The sequence below is a fragment of the Pristiophorus japonicus genome, chromosome 14 (genome assembly GCF_044704955.1).
Source record: "Pristiophorus japonicus isolate sPriJap1 chromosome 14, sPriJap1.hap1, whole genome shotgun sequence".
NCBI classification, from domain to species: Eukaryota; Metazoa; Chordata; class Chondrichthyes; family Pristiophoridae; genus Pristiophorus; species Pristiophorus japonicus.
The window spans coordinates 42,050,315-42,076,230 of NC_091990.1; the positions used below are offsets into that span (position 1 = coordinate 42,050,315).

The following is a 25,916-nucleotide window of genomic DNA, read 5'->3' on the forward strand; positions in this document are numbered from 1 at the left end:
TACATTCAAGGTATTCTGCATTGTGTTTCCTGCATAACTAAGCAGGCCATGATTGTGTACTGAGATTTATTTATTTTTAGCAGGTGGAACTCGTACCACTTCAGGAACTCAGGTTAGTGGAGAGGTAAGTAAGGCGTTTGGTTCGTGTTTAGTTGAACTATTCTGAATTGTTTACAGTTAACAGTGTCTTTATATCAGGTTTTCTTCAATCTGTTGATAATTAGATCAGCACTCAGACGGAAGCTCCTCGATTACCACCTTCTGCTCCACCCAAGGTGCTCAAGAATAAAGCACTACTATGTAAACCTATCACACAGACCAAAGCAACCTCCTGTAAGCCACACACTCAGACCAAGGCTTGTCAGACAGGTAATGAGTGTGTGCACTTGTACACGTGTAGTAATAGTTTCATTATGTATGCAGTTGATTATCTTGAACTAACTTGTTAAGAAATATTATATTTGAATGAAGATTTCTATTAACTCGATATAAAAACAGTCAGTTTCCAAAGCATTGTGCCACAGTCCACGTAACCAGTCAATTAACAGTTCAATTTGGCCAGCAAATAGTTGCTCCAAACTAACTTAAGCCAGCGTATGTTGCCACTTCTGTCCACACAGAAAAACCTTACCTAGAGTTAAGGAATCGGCCAAAGTAACTACATTTAAAGCACCACCAAGCACCAAACAAAGCACAAAAATTAATAAGCAATTAATTAACAAATAAAATAGAAGGCACCCTGCACCTAAAGCACCAAGACCAAAGTAATAAGCAATCAATAAATAACAAATAAAAAAAATAGAAGGAACCCTTCACCTCAAGCACCAAAATTAATCAGTAAATAACAAATAAAAAATAGAAGTCCAACCTTAGGGAACACAGCAGGCCGCCGATGAGGGAGCCCATTCGGCCAGGGCTAGGGACAGCGTGCTTTGGGCCCCTCCCACACAGCCTGCAGCGCGCATTTTCAGAAATGGCCTGCAAGGAGCTACTGCACATGCGCGCAGACTCTAGTGCACATGTGTAGATGTCCCGGCACTGTTTTCAGCGCCAGGACCTGGCTCCGCCCCCAATCCATTGCGCCATGCTGCGCCACCACTGAGGAGAGGCTGGGGAGTGGCCAGAATACGGACGTCTTTTTTTCAGCGCGCTTAGAGACCGACAAAAGCGGTGCACCTCGGGTGAGGGTGCCAGAAAAACAGGTTAAGGAAACTCTAGCCCATAGAGTTTACAACGCACAAGAAGACATTCTGAAATAGACCACCTGGCCTTGTAGCCTTGTTGAAATTGTCAATTTTTGTTGATGGAAAGCTTTGGAATTGATTGAAGGTGAAACATTTTGTATCTGTTTACAAATTATCACATGGTTCTATATTATTGTTCCTATCTGCTTTGTCTTTTTTTCCAGAAGAGGATTGGAAGCCACAACTGATCGTGCTGCCCATTCCTGTGCCAGTCTATATTCCTATGCCTCTACATCTTTATTCACAGTTTACACCATTACCACTAGGGATGCCTGTGCCCGTAAGTTACACTCAAAACAGTAGGCGTCTGTCAAAAAGTTTCCTATCGGCTGTTTTAGATAATGCAATGCAGAGGCTTCAATGCGTTATAAGGCAGTAATATTGTTCTGAGGACCAATGGCCATGATTTTTACTACCAGCTGAACCTCTGTGCTAAATTGGTGTTTTTAAAGGCATACTAAAGTTGGAGTTTCCGGGACTGGTTTTAATACATTTTCAGAAATCTTTATGTTGGTGTTGGATGATGGACACCAACAAATAGCAAGCTTCACTACCATGTGATCTGAGCAGCATTGATATTAGGACTTATCTCATTAAGTATTACAGATTAGATTGTAATTGTAATAGATAATGACAGCATATTACAAAGCAGTAATTCAAGCAAGTGGTTCTGATAACATCTCAGCAACAAATATCAAGACAGTAACTGTCAGAGCTCGCCATATCTCTGTTGCTAGATGACATTCATATAAGAAGACTATCACATGGGGTGTCATTACAGCAACTTGCTCAAGAAATCTTCAGTTAAAATGAAGAAATTCAATGCAATGTACTATATCGATTTAGCAACGACACCAAAGTCTGAGTCTCGGTAGATTATGTGAGAGAGATACATTGCAGACCTTGGCACAGCTGTCCTGCAATAAGTTTTTGGAAACTTGGAGTTTTATGCCAACTGTTACTGTGACAGTCTGCAGATGTGAAACTGTACCTGGTCATCCTGTACATTCCAAAAGTTCAAGTCCATAAGTATTAAGCTTACATGAAGGGAATAGGTCATTAAGTTTCTTTGCCTTTTTTTTCCTCTCTGCAATTTTTTTTTACATTTCTAAACAAAACCTCTTCACCCTAATCAGAATGACTCTGCCTGCGAGGATAGCCACATTTTCCCTGGCTGATCAATTCAAAATGGTTAAATAAACAAATTAGATTTATTCTGTGAAATGCTTGGTCAACATAATGTAAAACAAAATACCTGGTATTATCTTGTTTCCATGAGTTCACTATGACTGTATTGGCCTTCTGCAATTGTTTGATTGATTGAGATATTGTCCTGAGCAATTATGGCCATGTCATAAATACAAAAGAAAATTATATAGAATTGAGGCTCTAATAGTATCAGATAGTGATACAACAGCATGTATTGCTGGTGGTACTTCGTGTTTTCTGGAGGCACACTGGGTGCTAAGATAGAGAAACAGGAAAAACCAAATCTGGAATATTTAGAAATAAAACAGTCATCGCTTCGAGTAATTTAACAGAATTTGATTGGTAAAGTCAAATACTTGTAACTGTTTCTCCAAAGGATTTCCATCTCTTTGGTTAATCTCTTGTAATTGCCAAAGCACAATAAATACTCCATGAGGTAGATTTTCATTTGACTGCCTGGAGGAGCAGATCGACCACTCCTTATTGAAACCGTCTGATTTTCACTGCATTGATATCCATAGAATGAAAGTCAGATGGGTTATATACAGGGCAAGTGAAACGCTCGGCCAAATTATTGCGAAGGCGGGGAAAGATGAAGATTTATTTCTGTATTCTAAGAAAGCAACATTTTCCCTTACATTTCAGCTGCCAGTTCCAATGTTCATTCCAACAACGCTGGACAGTGCAGACAGAATAATCGAAACAATCCAGGAAATAAAGGAGAAGATTCCCTCAAACCCTTTTGAAGCAGATCTTCTAACTATGGCTGCAATGATCGCAGAAGAGGAGGAGAAAGAGAAAACCATTTCACATGGTGGTCAGTATAGATTAGAAATACAATGTCCAGTTTCAAATTCAATTTTCTGATACTTAGTTTGGAGAATGATTACTTACAACATCAAACCTGTTCCGACGGTGGCACAAATTTAAATGTTTTCAACATGAGAGTTACAAGAGCCGAACTTTTTAAATAGTTCAATGAAGACTTTTTTAAAACTCTTGGTTTCTGATCTTCACATAACCTGAGGTCAGCAGTGTGAGTGCACAAACAATTGTATGCCTGGAATTAATATTCACTATTATTTAAGTCAGTGGGACTAAGGTAAACATTATTGGGGAGATAGTAAGCTGTTACAAAAACAGCTTGCATTTATATAGCATCTTAACATAAACAATGTCCCATGCACTTTAAGGGAGGAGAGGAGAAGGGGAATAAAGGCATGCACAAGAAACTGGTGCGAGAGTTGGGGGAGATGACGAAATTTGGTTGGAAAAAATGGATTTCAAGAAGCCTCATAGAGACTGGCAGAGATTGCAGAGATAGAGTGGGACAAGGCCATGGAGGGATTTGAAGATGGATAATTGAATGCATTGGGGGTCAGGAAGCCAATATAGAACAACGAGAATGGAGGCGATAGACAAACATAACTTAGTGCAGAAGCAAAATACTGCGGATGCTGGAATTTGAAATAAAACAGAATGCTGGAATTCTCAGCGGGTCAGATGGCATCTGTGGAGAGAAAGCAGAGTTAACGTTTCGGGTCGACGACCCTTCGTCAGAACTGTTAGTGCAGGTACTAGATACAGGCAGCTGATGTTTGGAAAAAGTTCGAGTTTTGCTGAGGGATGGGAAGCCAGTAAAGTGGATATTGGGGAAATTGAGACTAGAGGTGAAGAAAAAATCGGTAAGGCATTGAGATGCAAGGTGGGCACAGGCGAACAATGTTGTGAAAGTGGAACTAGGTGGTCTTGATGATGGATAGGATGTGGAGTCGGCTCTGGTTTGAACAAGGCGTCGAAATTTCAATCAGCCTGGTTCAGGTTGTGCAGGTAGCTGACAAGGAGGATTGTCAGTGACAAGGGGACGGAGATGGTTGTTTTGGTTTTCTTGATGTTCAATTGGAGAAAATCTTGATTCATCCATGACATGATTTCAGAAATGCAGGATTTTAGACTTGCTCTACACGTAATGTAGTGCAATCATGTCAAGGAGCGCAAAGGTGCTGCTCACCACTTAATCGTACATTGTGCGCTAGAGTACAAGGGAACAGCTTTGTGTCTACCATACCCTAAAGTGAAGGCTTGGTAATCCTGGAAAGCTATTGATGGAGCTGCTGACAGAGACCAAGCACGTCTCGTGGAAAGGGAAAGGAAACTTAGTGATGCAGGCAAGCCCGGAATACACGCACATACATCTGTAACAACTAATTACAGAATAGCATTGCCAGATATTTGGAGTAGATTGTTTGCCTATCTACATGCCTGCATGGAATACTAAAGGAAGAGAGCAAATTTAAAATTCAGGGATGTCATTTTTTTAGATGCCTAGTTAGCATCGAATCTCAGTTAGCTGGAGTTAGTTTTTAATGTTGCAAGACTTTGTGTTCAATGAAAAACAATACTAGGGGATTTGAATATAGGAGCAGGGAGGTCTTATTGCAGTTGTACAGGGCCTTAGTGAGGCCTCACCTGGAATATTGTGTTCAGTTTTGGTCTCCTAATCTGAGGAAGGACGTTCTTGCTATTGAGGGAGTGCAGCGAAGGTTCACCAGACTGATTCCAGAGATGGCTGGGCTGTCATATGAGGAGAGACTGGATCAACTCGGCCTTTTTTCACTGGAGTTTAGAAGAATGAGAGGGGATCTCATAGAAATGTATAAGATTCTGACGGGACTGGACAGGTTAGATGCGGGAAGAATGTTCCCGATGTGGGGAAGCCCAAAACCAGGGGATAAGGATAAGGTTTAGGCCATTTAGGACTGAGATGAGGAGAAACTTCTTCACTCAGAGTTGTTAACCTGTGGAATTCCTTGCCGGAGAGAGCTGTTGATGCTAGTAAATTGTATATATTCAAGAGGGAGTTAGATATGGCCCTTACGGCTGAGGGGATCAAGGGGTATGGAGAGAAAGCAGGAAAGGGGTACTGAGGGAATGATCAGCCATGATCTTATTGAATGGCGGTGCAAGCTCGAAGGGCCGAATGACCTACTCCTGCAACCTACTTTCTATGTTTCTATGACATTGGTTGGGTTAGAACCCACCTCCTATTCCAAGAAGTCCTGTGCAATGTTACTGTATCTTCACTCGTGGATGTCCTTATCCAGGCATGTACATACTGCTTGATTAAGCTCCATCTACAATTGTACAGATTTATACTTGAGTTTGTTGCATTTATGACATTGCACTACTTTTAGAAATTGTTGACTTGTTTCATCTACATTCCACATCAGTAAAATTATTTTTGACCTCTTGCTGCTTAAAAATAGCTCTAAATACAATCTCCACTGCAATTGGTATACAAAAAAACTAATCGGACCTTTTCTTAAGGGCTAAAAACATGCAATTATTTTTTTCCTTTTGAGGTAAGTCATGTGGCAAAGTTGAATACATTATCAACCTGAGCAAATGTTCTATTCTTTGTGCTTCCCCTTTCAGATCAGGGTAGCACGTACAGTGGGGATCTTGAGTCAGAGGCAGTGTCCACTCCACACAGCTGGGAGGATGAACTGAGCAACTTTACTCTAAAACAGTCTCTCACATCTGCACCTGCACCTCTGCCCCCACTTCCACCTCCACCTCCACCACCACCTGAGCCAGAGATACAGTCACTCCGCGCTGAAGAACTTGAGGATGATCTGGAAGCCGACATTACAGTAGGTCAGTAATAGCAGACAACAGAGATTTTATAGTAATGTTATTGAAAGTAAAATCTAATTTGTTCAAAGTACTATAGTTTCCCCCCCCCCCCCCCCCTCGACCCTTACCCACCTAATGTTTGACTCTTGGAATTTAATTAAATAAAATGTTTTAAATCAACTGGGGTTTCATTATAACGCAGTGGATAAATGTGCTGTGTGGTATGGCACTGCACCAGTGGACTAGAAAATGTTATGATTCAATACCTACCGTGTGTTGCATTAGTTAATGCCAGTCTGGGTTGCATTAAGTATTGTTTCAGGCCCAGGAAAGGGCAAAATTAAAGAGTTTCTGTTGCTCGTTGCTATATGCTGGTTTCTGCTTGAAAGTGCATATATGTGGACATCAGATGAAAACAGGATCAAATTCAACCTTGGAGCCTTTTGTGGGCAAATAGCCTGTTGACATTCATTGTTTAGGCATGTACATAGAAAATAAGCATTTGGATGAAATACTGGACTGTTGCTGCACTTGGGGAATGGCACCATAGCATTAGTCAGCGTCATTAGGAGACAACAAGAGGCAATTGGAAATGATGGGTTCAATATAAGAAAAAAAGTATAAGGGTTAAACCAGAAGTCATGCTTAGTCTTAAAATTATACCGACCCGGAACCATTAGCCCGGATTTTGTGGTCAGTGGCGAACAAATGGCACTCAGCATTCATTACAGCTGCACTTGCCCACAACTTTCTATGGGCTTTTACACTGGAAATTGCAACTATTAGAAATCAAAAACAGCGTGGCACCCTCTACTGAAAATCTGGGACCTATGTGAACAGGGCAAACAATGGTGTGCCTCTTTAACCAATCAATTAGATTGAAAAGTCCTTACTGATGCACGCAGTGTCTAAACCAGGAAGTGTAAGATAGAATAGTCAATCCAATGCCAGATGGGGTTGAGAGAGAGTCAAAAGAGACAAATAAAAAGTAAACAATACAATTTTATTTACATGTTTACATTTTTAAAAATTTACAACAATAATTAAAATCTGAAGGAATGGAACTCCACATTTGTAAAAGTTTATTTTCAGTACCAGGGAGGTTTTGGCAGTAATTAAGACTTATCATACCGTTAAAAATTCACTTACACTTGACTGGACAAGCCGTAACTTTTTAAAGCATCTTTAATAGAGATCTATCAAGTAAGTACTGCAGCTTCAAACACTCCCATTTATTTTAATGCCAAGTCTCAGGCTGAGATACTGGTATAGCACAACTTCTGGAGGAGCAGCGCAACTCGCACAGCAACTTCCTGATTTTTGTGTTTGACTGAGCATGTGCGGTTGCTGGAAATTGCTGTCCAATTTACTCTTAATAACGGTGAATGTTGATAACCTTATGGTTATTTCTACTGCAAAATGTGGACCGTTGGGTAAGGGCAACTCACTAAAAACAATTACAGTGCAGGTCTTTACAGCAAAGTCATGTTACTGCAACATTTTACCATGTTCTCTTGTACCAGGAGCCAGAAGTTTGAGCCTTGGATGAAGGAATAGAGTTATATATCCAAGTTTGTAGATGATGCTAAGTTAGGAGGAACAGTAACTTATGTAGGTGGGTGCCGGAAGTTACAAAGGGACATAAACCAATTAAAAATGGGCAAAATAGTGGCCGAAGGAGTTCAATGTGGGGAAGTGTGAGGTAATCCACTTTGGATCCAAGAAAGACAAATAGGAACATTTTCTAACTGGTAACAAAAGGTTAGTATGCAGGTTACAGCAAGTGATCAGGGAGGCCAATGAAATCTTGGCCTTTATTGCAAAAGAGATGGAGTATAAAAGCAAGGAAGTCTTGCTACAGTTATATAGGGTATTGGTGAGGCCATACCTGGAATACTTAATGCAGTTTTGGTTTCCATATTTAAGAAAAGATATACTTGCTTTGGAGGCAGTTCAGATAAGATTCACTAGGTTGATTCCGGAGATGAGGTGGTTGACTTATGAGGAAAGGTTGAGTAGGTTGGGCCTCTACTCATTGGAATTCAGAAGAATGAGAGGTGATCTTATCGAAATGTATAAGATTGAGGAGGCTTGATGAGGTGGATGCAGAGAGGATGTTTCCACTAATGGGGGAGACTAGAACTAGAGGGCATAATCTTAAAATAAGGGCCGCCCATTTAAAACTCAGATGAGGAGGAATTTTTTCTGAGGGTTGTAAATCTGTGGAATTCGCTGCCTCAGAGTGCTGTGGAAGCTTTGGGACATTGAATGGATTTAAGACAGATATAGACAGTTTCTTAACTGATAAGGGGTTATGGGGAGCGGACAGGGAAGTGGACCGGAGTCCATGATCGGATCAGCCACGATCGTATTAAATGGCGGAGCAGGCTCGAGGGGCCATATGGCCTACTCCTGCTCCTAGTTCTTATGTGAGAGTCTGGAAACTTTGGAGGAGCAAAAGGATTTGGGTGTCCAGGTTCACAAATCACAAAGGTACAAAAAGTAATCAAAAAGGCTAATGGGATGTTGGCTTTTCTCTCGAGGGTTGGAATAAAATGGGAAGTTGCGCTTCCATTGTACAGAGTATTAGTCAAAGCCCATCTGGAATGTTGCGTTAAGTTCTGGGCATCGAACTTCAGGAAGGATATATTGGTGCTAGAAAGGGGTACAGTGCAAATTTTCCAAAATTATACAAGGACTAAAAGAGTTAAATTATGAGGGCAAGTTGCATAAACTTGGGTTGTATTCCCTTATGTGTAGAAAATTAGTGGATGATCTAATTGAGGTGTTTAAATGATATGGATGCATTAGAATAGATATAGAGAAGCTGTTTTCTTTGGTTAGGATTCCAAAGCGAGGGGGTGCAATCATCAGGAATCACTTTTTCCACACACAAGATAGTGGAAATATTCAGTGAGTTCAATTTAGAGTTGCGACCTTCTGGACATGAGCTTAGGCTCACTGTAAAAGCATGACTGTCTTTCACAGACAGGACTTCGCGCATGTTTCCCAGGCTCCATGGTGCTCGTATGGGACCTGTAGTTACTGAATAAAACTTCTATGTCAAACCAGATATGTAACCATAATCATCCCTTACCTGACTGAAGCTGCTATTTGGAATGATCCCATTGCATTTCTCCCAACGTCTAAGGAAAACTCTTCCTATTCTAGTATTAAACATCTAGGTTGATGTAAAAAAAACACATGATTAAGATCAAAATTATCACAGAGCAGTTCATAATTGCATGTGGTCTAGTCTATTGCTCGTGACATTGCCGACGGGCACTCGATGAATATGTTTTGTTATATACAAGATATCATGGGAGTTCACTTCAGAAGCTTGCTCCATTAGTCAACCTCCCAACTGTCTCGAGGCTGCAATTACATTTCCACAGGCAACTGTTTACACGTAGGAGTTTCATTCTAAACGTTTGGCTAATTCTAAATCATTAGCTCCCAGTTAAGCAACGCCTCGATTTCAAAATTTTCATCCTTGTTTACAAATTCCTCCATGACCTTGCCCCTCCCTAGCTCTAATCTCCTCACAACTCCCCGAGATGTCTGCCCTCCTCAAATTTGACCTCTTGAGCATCCCTGATTATAACTGCTCAACCATTGGTGGCCATGCCTTCAGCTGCCTGGGCCCTAAGTTCTGGAACACCCTCCCTAAACCTCTCCACCTCTCTCTCCTCCTTTAAGACGCTCCTTAAAACCTACCACTTTACCAAACTTTTGGTCATCTGCTGTAATTTCTTCTTGTGTAAGTCGGTGTCAAATTTATTTTTTTTGTCTTCTAACGCTCCTGTGAAGCGCCCTGGGATGTTTTATTACGTTAAAGGTGCTATATAAATAAAAGTTGTTGTTGTTTACATAGGCAGTTTCATTCTTAACTGTTGACCTAAAATGTGATCACTTTTATATAGGCATACTTTTCCCAAGCTGACTGATTATAGTTTCACGTTCACCTATTAACCTATGAGTTCATTATCTCAGCCATGTCAAGTGAAGACCAGATGCTTCCTGACTGGAAGGCTAATTGTCCTAAGCTATTCTTAACTTCCCAACAGCTGGCTAAGAAGTAATATTAGTGTTATCTTGGGAGTAAGTCATATATACGAACAATAATGGATAGGAAAAGACCCACAGATCCATCCAGCCTGTTCCACACAATTGTGATACCTGTGTGGGTGTCACAATATATACACTGTCTACCTCATCCAAAGCCATGTGATCCCCTAGGAGAGGCAATAAACCCAGGCAAATTTTGGGGGCGGGGGGGGTTTAGAAAAATCTGTGACATTGCTCTCTGACTCCCCTCGGTGATCGAAACTAGTCCAGGAGATCACTCTGAATTTGATAATTCCTTACAGTACCTACCTTTTGTAAGAAGTGATCTCCGCACCAGCCAGAAACGGGTCCAGCTCTCGCTTAAAGGAAATCAATGAATCACCGTCCACCGCACAAGCCAGCAGCCTTTTCCAGAGGTCCACTATTCTCTGGGAAAAGAACCACATCCAGACATCTAACCTAGATATGGCCTTATGCAACTTAAAATTGTGATACTTCATCCTCCCTTCATCATCTTATAAACCTCAATCAGATCACCCCTATGTCTATGTTTTGCTAAAGTGTAGAGACCCAGCTCTTTTAACCTATCTTGCTCACTAAAATGGGCAATAAATGCTGCCCTTGCCAGTGGTGCCCACATCCTGTGAATGGAAAAAAAAAAATTAAACTGGGAACTAGCCTAGTAGCCTTCCTCTGCACACTTTCCAAAGCCTCAATGTCACCTACCATGTGAGGAGATCAAAACTGGACACCGTATTCCAACCTGACGCCTGACCAACGTCTTGAACAAGGACAAAATAATATGCTTCGTCTTATTGTCACTTCGCTTACAAATACATTCCAACATCCTATTCACTCTAGCCACTGCTTCAAGGCATTGCCCATGAACCTTTAGAGATCTATGCACTGGAGTGCCCAGATTCTTTCCTTTTCCACCTTCTTTAATGCTTTTCCCTGAAGGGTGTATATATGTTTAGCATTCACCCTGCCCACATGCACAACACTGCACTTTACAAATTAAACATCATTTGCCAGCCATGAGCCCAATCCTCCCAACAGATCAAGATCTGGCTGAAACAGTTGAGCATCATCTTCAGTTCTAGCATTCACATGTATCGACTACAAACTTGCAGATCGTACCCCCAACACTACATCTAGGTCACTAATAAAAATGGTAAACAGCAATGGTCCCAACTGCAGGACACCACTGATGACCGAACTCCAATCGATTCAAATCCATGTATAACTACTTTCTGCCTACAGCCTCGCACAGCATGTGTCCCATCACCCTGAGGACCCTTGGCTGGGTATCATCCAGCCTGGCTGCTCTATCTATTTTCAGGTTCTTTATTCTATCTAAAACAATATATTCATCTATGTTGATATTACTAGTTTTATTATTAACATCATCATTAAATTTTAACCGTCGAGCATTGTCTTCAGGAGTGAAGACCGATGCAAAGAGCTCAATGTTTCCGTCATACCCTGTGAGTCCTTCGTATCCAGTCTTGGAGCATCCTCCAATGGCTCAATACAGTCTTTGACAATTCTCTGACCCTTCACATAACTGCAAAAGCTTTTCCCATTATTTCCACAATTGTCTACAATCCTCTTTTCCATTATCCTTTAGCTGTTCCTTGTACTGAACTGTTTACTTCAGTATCAGATGCCTTTAGCTTGCTCAGCCTCTTATCTATGAGGAGAAAATAAAAAGAACTCTAAGACCTGTCCAGATGCGCAGTTGTCAACACTCATTCCACAGGGAGATTTGAATGATGAAAGTTGTTTGCTTTTCCATTTCAAACAATGTAAAGACTCCTACAACTTAAGCTTTTTACTTAATTTTTGAAATAGCTACCTTTGAATCGTCCCGTCGAGACCGAGTAGCAACAGCACGACAACATAGGGCTAGACAACGTGCAAAGAACAAAGATGGCTTCTCGCAACCAAGGAAAAGGGTGAGCTTAATCCTATTCATTTTGTAATCAAATTTGATTAGTGCATTTGATTAAATACATTCATACAGCAAAAATGCTACTCACTGGGGAGACACGCACAATAGTTCTGGCCATTGAACTTTTGTGAGAAGAGCTATTAAAAACTGTTTTCTTTTAACTCTTTAGGGAAGGAAGAAATCTATTGTTGGGTACACACGCAATGTCTTACAGGAGCCTGTAACTGGAAGGAGTGACGTGGGTCTGTTTTTAAAATACATGTATGGTGTGAAGGCTTGGAAAAGATGGGTACAATTTAGGAACGAAAAAGGGGATCCCATAGAGGAGCTGCGATTTGGATGTAAGTCGTTCGAGGAGATGTTGACCTCAGATTGGATCTAAAATGAAGTTAGTTCTTTATTTGTTGCCCTCCACATAAGTCAGGATATCACCCAAGACAGCAAAAGAAGAAAGTGGCAGGCACACTGAGTGTGTACCAAATGATAGATCTACCTATCTAGAAATATACATCTCGTCATTGGCAAGCAGTTCCTATCTCATTTCCAGCTGCCAGTGTAGTGGATCCACTTGTTACCATTTTTGATCTCATTCTTTATCTATTATTTTCTACTTTCCCTTTTTTTAGGCATCCACACATCATATCTAAGCCAAGAGAATGGGCATGCAATCTGCTCCCAAGGTTTGCTTAATGCTGCATTCGAATAATGCGAGGTTTCTAAAAGCAGCCTTGAAGGTCGATCGCACTCATTATTTTTTCTCTTCACTCCATGTGGATGAATGCCAAGCCTCGGCTTAATGTCTCAATGGCACATCATGCTGTGATACTTGTGAGATTCCATATCTGTTCCGATTTCTCTGCTCATATATGCATATAAAGAAAGAACTTGCACTCGTGTAGTGCTTTCAGCTCCTCAGGATCCCCTGAAACGTTTTAGTCATTAAATCACTTTTGAACTGTCGGCACTTGTTTTGTAGGTAAATGAGGCAGCCCATTTTTGCAAAGTCCCACAAGCAGAAATGAGATAAATGATCAGTTGATTTGTTTTGATGGGAGTTGACTAAGGGATAAATATTGGCCAAGACACCAGGAGGACTCCCCATGCTTCTTTGAAAATGTATCATGAGATCTTTTACACCCACCTGAACAAATAGGCAGATCCTCAGTTTACTCACTCATCCTCTGATAATGCGGGACTTTAAAACAGTACTACACTGGTGTCAGTTTAGATTTTGTGCTGAAATCCTGGATTGAGGCTTGAACCCACATCTTTCTGTGGTTCTAAGTTGGTTATAATATGCACAATTAAATTAGATGAGTTTTGGTGATCATGCTGCCCAACATCCAGGCTAGTGCCAGCTGCTAGGAGGTGCACAGAGAACCTAAACCCTTTTATCCCACTAATATCCCAGCCCAGGTAGATACCTCTCAGGTTGGGGAATTGCAGAAGTAAACCTGTTGTGCATCAACCCAATGTACTACTGTTAAAAAGAAATTCTTGGTTTCAGTAACCGTGTTTGTTTTGTGATTAGTAATGCCAATTTATTAATGATTTACACAAATTTATGTGCAGCTCGACCAATGAAATTAAAGGAGGACATCCTTTCATGTACTGCTGCTGAGCTCAGTTATGGGCTGTGCCAATTTATTCGAGAAGTACGGAGACCAAATGGAGAAAAGTATGAGCCGGACAGTATTTTCTACCTTTGCCTAGGAATTCAACAGGTATCACACAATATTAACAATACTAAACTGACTGAAATTTATATGGAGCTTCTAATCTCACAGTTTAAAAAGACATGATGATATCTGGGAGATAGTTTTTTAAAATAAATACGCATGTAGACTCCTGTTCTAATCAGCGGATTAAATTGTGTTTTGGGGGTCGACCTTCAATCGCTCTAGCACTTACCTGGTATTAGCACCTGTATATTCTAGTAATGATTGGGAGAGAAGCAGTGAAAAATTGCACTAATATTCTACCAAGCCAAAGAATGATTTGTTCCTTTGTTTTAATACCTTTATTGGCTGATTTTCATTATAAATACAGCTCTGTGTAATGTACTCTTGTGACCAGGGGATGGCATCAAACTTCTTGCTGCTCTTTTTATTTTTAATTAAAAAATGTATTTAAAAGAAGCATTCATTATTTGCCAACTAACAGAATTCTAATAAGAATTTTACAGCAGTTAAAGGTTTAACAAATAGATTTGTCAGGAGAAAAATGAGAAACTGGGAGCGTCCAAAACATTCAGACCCTGGAAGAAATGATCAACTTTCAATTCTATTTTCATAAAAGAGAAACTGCTCCTTGTATAGGTCAGCAATGGACAAATACTGTTTATAGTCGGTCGATGCCAAAGAATCACAGTCATTGCTTTAAAAGAATGTGACCAGTTTGCTTAGTGATGATACATACTGTTTCCCTCAATATCCCTCTCCCCCCTCCCGTCCTTTTTCCAGCCAACAATAGGACACGTACCTCCTATCGCCAATGATACAAAGCCTCTTCACAGGCCTCTGCCAATCCTGCTCTAAGCAGGCCGCCAAGTGATTTTCTACCCCATGTGAGAACTCATCTGACCTCAAATTTGTGCTCGTTAGAGGTCAGGAATTCAGCAGGACAGGGGATTGAACTCCATGACGATGTTTAACATTCCAATGTGCAGCTTCACACACCAACAATCCAGCAGCTTTAAACAGTCCTAGGCTGCTATTAAAGACTGCCTCACTGTAAACAGGATCTGGGTGGCATAGTCAATTAAATGTTGAATGACCTACGTAAACTTGAGGTCATCCAAAACTCGGTTGCCTGTGTCCCAACTCGCACCAAGTCCCACTCACCCATCATCCCTCGCTGGCCTACATTGGCTCCCAGTTAAATAACGCCTCGGTTTCAAAATTCTCATCTTTGTTTACAAATCCCTCCATAACCCCTCCCTATCTTTGTAATCTTCTTCAGTCTCAACCCCGAGATGTCTGTGCTCCTCAAATTCTGCTCTCTTGAGCATCCCTGATTATAACTGCTCAACCATTGGTGGACATACCTTCAGCTGCCGAGACTCCAAGCTCTGGAACTCACTCCCTAAACACCTCTGCCTCTCTACCCCTCTTTCCTCCTTTAAGACGCTCCTTAAAACCTACCTCTTTGACCAAACTTTTGGTCATCTGCTGTAATTTCTTCGTGACTCGGTGCCAAATTTATTTGTTTTGTCTTAAAACACTCCTGTGGAAGCATCTTGGGATGTTTTATTCCACTAAAGGAGCTATATAAATTCAAGTTGTTGACCTCAGAACTGTGTCGAAATCTAAGCGAGAGAGGTTGTTCATGTTCTCAATGTGACATGACTTTGCCCATCTTAGCCAGCTGCCACAGTCTATACTACAAAAGCACTTACTGTTCAGCATTAATTGACAGGCTTTGTTAGAGGTCAGAGAATAGTTAGTAAATAGTATGGTGCAGTAGCTGCTCTTCTGATGTAGAGATAGTTTGGGGAGATCTTTACACTGCATAGAACTGTTATTGAATCCATAACCCATTAATGTTTAATGCTGGCATTGTGAGTGAAACATGTGGAAGGTTTGCCATTCCCTATGAACATAAGAACTATGAGTAGGCCATATGGGCCCTCGAGCCTGTTACACCATTCAGTAAGATCATGGCTGAACTTCCAAGTCAACTCCACATTCCTGCTCTATCCCCATATCCCTTGACTCCCTTAGTGCCCAGAAATCTATCGATCTCAGTCTTGAATATACTCATTGACTGAGCATCCACCCTCTGGGGTAGAGAATTCCAAAGATTCACAACCCTCCAAGTGAAGAAATTTCTCCTCATCTCAATCCTTATCCTGAGGCTATGACCTCCAGTTCTAAGCTCTCCAGCCAGGGAAAACAGCCTCTCAGCATCTACCCTGTCAAGCTCTCGAAGGATTTTACATGTTTCAATGAGGTCACCTCTCATTCTTCTTAACTCCAGAGAGTATAGGCCCATTGTACTCAATCTCTCCTGGTAGAACAGCCCTCTCATCTAAGGAATCAATCTGACAGTGTTTAGCATAAAGTCACCTGAAAAAGAGAGGGGGAAAAAATTCTTGTCTTTGTGCAGAATGTAATATTTCATCATAATTAAAATGACAGAAGATGCTGGATATACATGGTATGCAACAGCCATCGGCATCTGAAAATAGGTAAATGTTTGGGATGGAACATCACAAAGATTCCAACAGAGGCCCATCAAATTTTAAAACTGTCTTGTCAAATACTGAAGGAACTTCCAGTATTTTTATTTCTGATTTCTAGCATTCGAGTTTTCTACCTATAATTAAAATTGCCATGGAGATTATATTTTGAGAACTGTATGATTCAGATGTTCTGCTTTCTTTCAGTACATATTTGAGAACAGCCGGATTGATAACATCTTCACAGATCTTTACTACACAAAATTCACATCGGAGCTTACGAAGGCCCTGAAATGTTGGCAACCGCAGCTTCTCCCAAGTGGTAAGTGTCTGCACACGGAATCCTTGCCTGTTTGAGAGCAGCAGCACCATTCTTTACCACTTTTTGAAAATAATTTTTTTTAAATCTGTCTCTTTACATTACTTGTACAGTGCCTCAGTCATTTCATAAATGCTAATTATTCTTGGGAGTATTACATTAGAGTCTATTGGAGTTATAGCAAGTGGGATTGCAGCTTTCATGTGTACTGAGTGGGAGAAGTATATGTTCCATTCCTTTATATATTGCATAATCTTATAAATGCTGTTTTTGTTTAAAAGTAGTTATTTGTCAACTCTTTTTTAGTCAGAAGGGCAGGTGTTTTCAGCTTTCGGTCCTCCATTAAGGGTATCTCTGCTCCACAACAGAGGCTTGTATCATGGGACACGAGTCAATTATGTGTGTTTCTTCCAAATTCGAGTTTCAAAGTGCTCCTTTGACTGGTATGACTGGAAACTGGAAAATTGTAACCAGCAGGGAGGAACATTTATATGGTGGTCACTTTGAAATTCAACCCATTGCTTTATCCCCTTACCTTTGGAATTATTATGCACTTGTGGAAACTTGTCTTGGGAACAATACCAAAAATACTTTTTCTGAGGAAAAATAAATGATCTGTTCCTTCAAAGAACTAATTTCTAATGAACGTTTTAAAAAAAATTGCAAACTAGTTTGCATCAAAGTAAAGTTGATGCTTCATGTGGTCGAATGCCAAAACTACGCAGTTGTGTCCCCTGGTAATATAACGATTGGGTTATTGGCCTGCTTTTAGCAAGGTGGTTACAGGATGATGCCCCAGAATTACTTTTTGGCTCAATTTACTGAGAGCTTGCCTGCCAACAACTGAGTCTTGCAAGTATTCATAACTTCATATTCCTCCAATCTGATTGATTAAGGAAATACATATACCCTTGCCCTGTTCATTCAGATCCCAGATACTCTGTTTCCCTCGCTGTGCCATTATCAGCTTGCACTTTCATCAAGTTTTGTCCCAAAAATGTTTTAAACCTACGGGTGCAGATCCCATTAGTTGCCCTGCTACAGCAAATTATGGCCCGTTGTCTTTGTTATAGTCAAAGTAATTTATATATGAACATTAAGTTTGATGGACATTTAATGCAACTTTACAAATTTTGTATCTTTATCTTGTGCCAGTTGTGTACCATTTTATTGAAGTTTTTACATTTTTAATTCACTATTTTGGTGCAATTTACATTTGGTGAGAAATATTTACAAGAAAAGTGAGGAAATCAATTATTTTATAAGCAAATTACTTGTGCTTGATGCTGTACTGTCTGTTTTGTCTGCAGGCCAGTTATTTTGTCGTATTGAAGAGGAACATTTATGGGAATGTAAACAACTTGGAGCATATTCTCCAACAGTTCTTCTCAACACGTTACTGTTCTTCAACACCAAGTACTTCCAGCTGAAAAGTGTCAGTGAACATATGAAGCTTTCTTTTGCTCATGTAATGAGATGTACAAAGGCTTTGAAACATAACACGAAGCTGACCTACCTTCGATTCTTCCCACCTATGTATAAAAAGGACAAAGATATAGGTACAAACAAATCTGTTTTTCTTATGGAAGGTAGCATAATGAGGTACAACTTGATGAAGTCGTATCGCAAAATTGATAGTTTTTGAGGGTACAAAATATTTTTTGCGGACTCATAAAGATCCAAATAGGTTGTGCTGAGGCAAAAGTAGGGAAGCTCTGAGTCTTCATGTAGTGTCATGCTTGGTGATCATTTTGTGATCTGCAAATTAAGTATTACCCATGAACTGCAGCTGCCTGGCTCACAAAGCAGTTCTGCCCAGTGCTGTACGGCTAATCCTGCAATTGCCAATCAAACTACACTGGCTGTCCGTTATCTGAATCCGGGTGTAGTTTGCATACTTGTCCTACCTTCAGTACATGTTGCTCAGGAAACAGTGGCGTTGGATGTGTATACCACTTTGCTGCAATAGCTGTGGAACTCCTTATTCTTATGAGTAAGTGTTTAAAACAATTGTGATTTCAAATATTCACAGCAGTAAGAAAATTCCTCATTCTGTGTTTTGCATGGTTATGTTTAAAAAAGGGGGCAGACAAAAGGCAGGTAACTATAGGCCGGTTAGTTTAACATCTGTAGTGGGGAAAATGCTTGAAACTATCATTAAGGAAGAAATAGCAGGACATCTAGATAGGAATAGTGCAATCAAGCAGACACAGCATGGATTCATGAAGGGGAAATCATGTTTAACTAATTTACTGAATTCTTTGAGGATATAACGAGCATGGTGGATAGAGGTGTACCGATGGATGTGGTGTATTTAGATTTCCAAAAGGCATTCAATAAGGTGCCACACAAAAGGTTACTGCAGAAGATAGAGGTACGCGGAGTCAGAGGAATTATATTAGCATGGATAGAGAATTGGCTGGCGAACAAAAAGCAGAGAGTCGGGATAAATGGGTCCTTTTCGGGTTGAAAATCGGTGGTTAGTGGTGTGCCACAGGGATCGGTGCTGGGACCACAACTGTTTACAATATACATAGATGACCTGGAAGAGGGGACAAAGTGTAGTGTAACAAAATTTGCAGATGACACAAAGATTAGTGGGAAAGCGGGTTGTGTAGAGGACACAGAGAGGCTGCAAAGAGATTTGGATAGGTTAAGCGAATTGGGCTAAGGTTTGGCAGATGGAATACAATGTCGGAAAGTGTGAGGTCATCCACCTTGGGGGGGAAAAAAAACAGTAAAAGGGAATATTATTTGAATGGGGAGAAATTACAACATGCTGAGGTGCAGAGGGACCTGTGGGTCCTTGTGCATGAATCCCAAAAAGTTAGTTTGCAGGTGCAACAGGTAATCAGGAAGGCGAATGGAATGTTGGCCTTCATTGCGAGAGGGATGGAGTACAAAAGCAGAGAGGTCCTGCTGCAACTGTATAGGGTATTGGTAAGGCCACACCTGGAGTACTGCTTGCAGTTTTGGTCACCTTACTTAAGGAAGGATATACTGGCTTTGGAGGGGGTACAGAGACGATTCACTAGGCTGATTCCGGAGATGAGGGGGTTACCTTATGATGATAGATTGAGTAGACTGGGTCTTTACTCGTTGGAGTTCAGAAGGATGAGGGGTGATCTTATAGAAACATTTAAAATCATGAAAGGGATAGACAAGATAGAGGCAGAGAGGTTGTTCCCACTGGTAGGGGAGACTAGAACTAGGGGGCACAGCCTCAAAATACGGGGGGAGCCAATTTAAAACCGAGTTGAGAAGTAATTTCTTCTCCCAGAGGGTTGTGAATCTGTGGAATTCTCTGCCCAAGGAAGCAGTTGAGGCTAGCTCATTGAATGTATTCAAGTCACAGATAGATAGATTTTTAACCAATAAGGGAATTAAGGGTTACGGGGAGAGGGCGGGTAAGTGGAGCCGAGTCCACGGCCAGATCAGCCATGATCTTATTGAATGGCGGAGCAGGTTCGAGGGGCTGGATGGCCTACTCCTGTTCCTAATTCTTATGTTCTTATGTGGGGAGCTCTCTGGGAAGCAGAATGGACGCACCGAAACACAAAGTTCCGACACCCCTGGCTGGCCCTAATGCATTCTCTTGCAGTAGCAGTCCAGCCATCATTATAGGCAGTTCCTTGGCATCGAAGAAGACTTGCTTCCACTCTTAAAATGAGTCCTTGGGTGGCTGAACAGTCCAATACGAGAACCACAGTCCCTGTCACAGGTGGGACAGATAGTCGTTGAGGGAAAGGGTGGGTGGGACAGGTTTGCCGCACGCGTTTTCCACTGCCTGCGCTTGATTTCTGCATGCTCTCGGTGATGAGACTCAAGGTGCTCAGCGCCCTCCAAGATGCACTTCCTCCACTTAGGGCGGTCTTTGGCCAGGGACTTCCAGGTGTCAGTGGGGATGTTGCACTTTTTCAGGGAGGCTTTGAGGGTGTCCCCGTAATGTTTCCTCTGCCCACCTTTGGCTTGTTTGCCGTGAAGAAGTTCCAAGTAGAGCGCTTGCTTTGGGAGTCTCGTGTCTGGCCTGCGCAAACGATGTGGCCTGCCCAGCGGAGCTGATCAAGTGTGGTCAGTACTTCAATGCTGGGGAGGTTGGCCTGGTTGAGGACGTTGTTGGTGCGTCTGTCCTCCCAGGGGATTTGTAGGATCTTGTAGCAGTCCAGCAGGCAATAGTTAACTGCACTTTGAATGGAAAACAGGCAACAAGTGATTGTTGATTTTGACACTTCGCCAACAGTGCATTCACACTAAGTTTAGTGTCGGTGTGAAGTGGTTTTAGATTCGACTCAAAATTCAGGCAGCATTTACATTGTAACTCAAAGGTACAACACTACAGTTAATGTAAACGCACTCCATTGCAGCCCATTAAAACATCTATAGAGAGGTTAATGGAAGGTTCTATTCAGTTTGAGAACATGTGCTACCTTATGCCCTTTCTACAGTAGAATTTGGTCAAAATTTGCACCCTTGTGCATTTTATTAATGTCTTTGAAATTCAGGAGGCTGACTGTACAATTGATGAATACAGATTTTTATGGAAATTCAAAGCATCTCGAGATGGTAAAGAATGCATCTTTCTGATGCCAAACAAATTATTTGGCAGCTTCAGGGCATCAGATGAAGTCAGCTGCCTATGTGGTTACCAATAAAATAGCACAGAAATGAAAAAAAGATGTAGTTCAACACAAATAATAGTTTTAAAGCAAGATCTACTATGCTTTTACATTGAACAATAGGAGTGTTCTTCTAGGATAGTAAGGGATAGTGTTAGGAAAACCAGCATATAGCATATGACAATAAATGTGCCAAAAAGGACTAATGGCATGTAGTGACTTGTCTTCGAATATAAAACAAAGACTTCCAATGTGAACAAAGAATTCTTGGGTTGGGGTTAGACAGACATTTTTTTTTTTTAAAACCCTGCATTCCACAATTCCTGTGAAAATATTCATTCTTGAGCAGTTTACCTTTGATATAACATTGTGAGATTAAGATGAAGGCAGAGGTTGAAGTAAGTTTAAATTTATTTATTTATCTCAAATCCATTGGGCTCGAAATTCGTTATAACCAAGGAATGGGCGGTGTTATGACAAATGATTGTGAATTAGTACCAGGTGAAAATGCTCTAGACTGCCACTCAAAATTTGTCCTCCTTGCTCAATAAAATGATTTCAGTCTTGAATCAAGTCTAAAAAACCCAAGCTCATTGGAGTTGTACTTAAAGGCTGGATCAATATCGGGTGCAGTCTAATCGCAGCTCATGATTGCGACTGGCTTTTTTTCACTACTTAAACAGGAAGTTCACTAATGTTGCAGCACCTCATTCTCAGCATTATTGGGTGTGCTGCTAGCCTAACAACTATAAGGAGGAGGACAAGAAGAAGGAGCACTTAATTACAAATCCTGATGGAAGATTGCCACCCCCCGGGAGAGAGCCTGCAGGTTTTCCCATGAAGTTTTGCAGGCATTGGTTTTGGTGATGTGGAGAAGGTGGGCAGCCCTGTACCCACCAACTGGCAGGAGTCACTCGCCACAAGTCTGCCGCACTGTGGAGGGAGATGGCACACCACATTATAGACCGCCCATCTGGAAGCCTGATTGTCTGGCTGCCTCCTTCCTCCCTTCTGTTCCTCGTCTTCCTCCTCCCTCTGTGCACATAATCCCGTCTTTCTGGCTGCCTCTGCTCCCTCTGCTGTAGATTCTGGAGGGTGAGGTGGACGGCCAGTACAGCTCCCATGACTTTGAGCAAGTTTCGTAGTTTGAATCTTTCAAGAATAAGTTTTGCACTCTTCTACTTGCCACAACACTCCTGATAACAAAGAACCTTCAAATCACTAAGTAAAATTGTTGCAGTATCAGGAACTCTCACACAGGCACTATAAGTTCACTAACCTGTCCAGTGCGAGCTAGTGGAGATTAATGCCTTTAAATAATGTCCCTGAAGCCAGCTTCCTGATGCTGCAAGCCAGCTCTCCCTGTTGGTATTTGTTCCAGGTGGTGAGGTAAGTAGCTATAATCAGTTTGGGAGATTAGATGTTAGTGAGTGTTGCGCACTCACTGACTTAACAATCTCCCTGGTGTTGAAGACTGGCAATCACTGTTACCAGTAGCGCGGCGGGGGGTCAGCATTTGGCAGGTGGCGCTGGATTCGCCAGGAGCTGGTCTCAACACCACATTAACGCCATCTACTGGTGCTAACAGGTGGCGCTAAGGGGACAAATTTTCCCTCCATTGTCTCTCTTAGCAGTGACGGGTGCATTTTAATTATTGAGTTGAGTTTTTGTTCAGTGCAAGTTATCCTATTGTAATGCCAAGTAATCAATGTGGTGCTGACTTTTTATTTCGCCCATATTTTAAGATTTTCTGTCGTGCTTAGAAACAAGAGAAGAAAGTAAAAGGCTGAGAAAAAGCTCCGTACCGATGGTGTCACAGGATCAGAGGAGATACTGTTGCATTTACTAATTTGTATTTCTAATGTAGATAAGCTACAGTTTGGAAAGAGGAAGCGCAGTGATGAGGAGGAAGAAGGAGCTATGGAAATGGCTGAAAACACAGATAATCCACTCAGATGTCCAGTGCGCCTCTTTGAATTCTACCTATCTAAATGGTATGCAGTCAGTTTTCTGGTAAAAGACTTGAAAGATGAAATTAAAAGTACACATAATGAAACAAACTTAATGTTTGCATCTTAACATTCTCTTAAATTAATATAAAAATTAAGGATCCTTTATCATTAATTAAAAAAAATACATTCATTTCTTCTAACCAGTTTTGTTATTTTTACTTTTCCATAGTTCTGAGAGCGTGAAGACAAGAAGCGACGTTTTCTACCTTCAGCCTGAACGCTCGTGTGTGCCTGATAGCCCCATGTGGTATTCAACCTTACCAACTGACCCTGCAATTCTGGATGCCATGTTAACACGTATTCTCATGGTGAGGGAAGTTCACGAGGAGCTTGCAAAGGTCAATCACGAGAATGCTGAAGAGGAAGATGTGTCTGAATGAACTAGATTTTTATCCATTTTTAAGCACTGAATTTTAGAATGCATGTACCCATGAAGAGTAACAGACTGCTAGGAGGATAGCGTACTCTTCCTCTGGGCAGGGAAGGGAGGATCGATGAACACACTGGTCAAAAAAAATCTATGTTGGGAATTAAATTGACAGGAAATCTTGGTGCTTTGAAATAATTGCAGTTGAAATAATTTTTTGTTAAAAAGGAGAAGTGATGTGGATTTGTTTTTACCCCATGCTCATTCACTGGATTGTCATTGTGAAAACCAATGTTTTTTTTAAAAACAATTAGTAACAAATTCATTTTTAGGGAGAGCGGGAAAGGAGGTCACGGGGGGTGGGGGGAAGGGCACGGGAAGCACGCCAAGAAGTATTTAAATGGCAATATGGTAGTACCATTTTAGAATGTTACAGCTGAGTTTAAAGGACATATTTTGGATGAAACTCTTGGTGAGACAGTATATTTCGGCCATTTAAATGTTAACACCTATGAATGAAAACAACGTTTAGTTCCTAGATTGCTGTTAACCGTGAAACTTTCTTTGAAAAAAATTAACATTGAACTGCATCTACTAACCCCTTGTTAAAATGTCCTGTGCTCGCATTTCATTTAGAGGAGATCCGTGTGCTGTAAGTTTAGGTGTAGATGTGCACATGAGTATAAATTTGTATATTTTGAAGGTGATGGGGCAGCTAAAAGGATGTTGTTATAAGTTTAGGTTCTTGCCGACATGTTTTTGTACATACATTTTAATTACATTTATATCTTTACTGTGTATAAAATAAGTACTTATGTGAAGCCTGGTCAGACTTTACATACTGCAGACTCATTACATTTGTAGAAAAACCCAATGTACTCCCTGTTATATAATACAGTTTGCATTGTAGTAAACAGGCGTTTGTGTGAAAGTACCTTTTACCTCTACATTAACTGAGAAACGCACTGTTCCCCATTTGCATATACAATGGGAAACTTGAAAGTAGTTAATACACTAGATACTGTTTTGAGTTTGGTTTCAACAAAGACAATTTGTACATGGAAATTGCTGTGAACTAAACACATTGAACCTTTTTCATTGTTAAGGGAAGGACTCCGTTATAATGCAATTTCTTTCTGCTTCATTCTATAAACAAAAGTGCACAGTTTGCTTTGATATACAATTCCCCAACCCAAATGATAAGCAGGCAGTGTGCCCTCTACTGGACTGAAAACTACAACTGAAGATGCACAAGAGCGATGGAGGGGAAAATTGATTTGTTTTTATAATTTGCTCTGTCCCTTCCTGTGGATGCACATCTCTGGCTTATGCTCTGCCAGGTAAATTCAGTCACGGTCTCAACATTGAGCCATATTCAAAGGAGCTCCAATTGGAGAATTAGTGCTACAGTACTGCAGCCCTACCTCAGATTCTCACTCCCTTCGAGCATGGCTCAATGATGGAAGCATAGAATCACTGAATTTACCCATACATTTTTTTTTGGAACGGGAAAGCAATCACCAATCAAAGTTGTGGCCTTTCACTCCATGGCATAGCACAGTGTGTTGGTGAACATGATTTCAGTCAATTATTAAAAAAAATTCTTCAAAAGCTCATTTTACTAGGGTATAACAAGCTAGGAATAGTCACTGAAACGTAGTTTAATACCTGGGGGAACTGACTGCTTTTCCACTTCAGCGCCCTTGGCACATGCTAGCAGCACCTAACCGAAAATTGTGCACCTTCATGATTTTTCATCTGCTAATCTTAATGAAAGGAAAATATCCCCCATAATGTGTAGCTTTCCTTCTGGATTTGACTATTGTCTGCATTTAGTAGTGTTTTAGGAACATAAGAAATAGAAGCAGAAGTAGGCTATACAACCCCTCGAGCCTGCTCCGCCATTTAATGCGATCATGGCTGATCTGATCATGGACTTGGGTCCACTTCCTATTGTCCTTTTTTTTTCAGTGAACTTTAAAGCAGAAAGCCGATGCTGGGAAAACAAAGATTTTCACATAATGTTTGCACCTGTGTCAGCCTTCCCCAGTTCGGGTATACCATTGGTTAAGATACAGGGTGAAACGCCACTATCCCAACGATGTGCCTTAACCACTATCTAGAAGAGCATCCCTACTGCACAATGTAAATATTCCATTTCCCATCATTATGTGACGATACTAATTTAGTGTCAATTTGTACTGAATTCTGAGCAGTATTGTGCTGTGGGCTTGCACTGGGTTGTGACTGCCTGAATTTCGTTCTTTTCGGGCCATCACAACCAACAAGAGAGAGGAGGCATTCATACCAT

At 41.0% G+C, this 25,916-nt stretch overlaps 1 protein-coding gene across 4 annotated transcripts in view; it reads left to right on the forward strand.

Annotated features, from left to right (window-relative positions):
• zmym4.1 (zinc finger MYM-type containing 4, tandem duplicate 1) overlaps window positions 1-23,948 on the forward strand; it is a 91,052-nt gene extending 67,104 nt beyond the window's left edge. For 2 of the 4 annotated variants that reach the window (XM_070899193.1, XM_070899194.1), the window contains exons 17-28: window positions 81-124; window positions 225-369; window positions 1,409-1,524; window positions 3,099-3,270; window positions 5,889-6,110; window positions 12,012-12,115; window positions 12,281-12,452; window positions 13,684-13,835; window positions 16,499-16,613; window positions 17,921-18,169; window positions 23,094-23,220; window positions 23,408-23,948. In XM_070899193.1, the coding sequence (XP_070755294.1) occupies window positions 81-124; window positions 225-369; window positions 1,409-1,524; window positions 3,099-3,270; window positions 5,889-6,110; window positions 12,012-12,115; window positions 12,281-12,452; window positions 13,684-13,835; window positions 16,499-16,613; window positions 17,921-18,169; window positions 23,094-23,220; window positions 23,408-23,618 (1,829 nt within the window). In that variant the 3' untranslated portion in view covers window positions 23,619-23,948. The remainder of the gene's footprint in view (window positions 1-80; window positions 125-224; window positions 370-1,408; window positions 1,525-3,098; window positions 3,271-5,888; window positions 6,111-12,011; window positions 12,116-12,280; window positions 12,453-13,683; window positions 13,836-16,498; window positions 16,614-17,920; window positions 18,170-23,093; window positions 23,221-23,407) is intronic. The other 2 variants (XM_070899196.1, XM_070899195.1) reach the window with 2 other exon arrangements.
• Window positions 23,949-25,916: the final 1,968 nt, after the last annotated feature.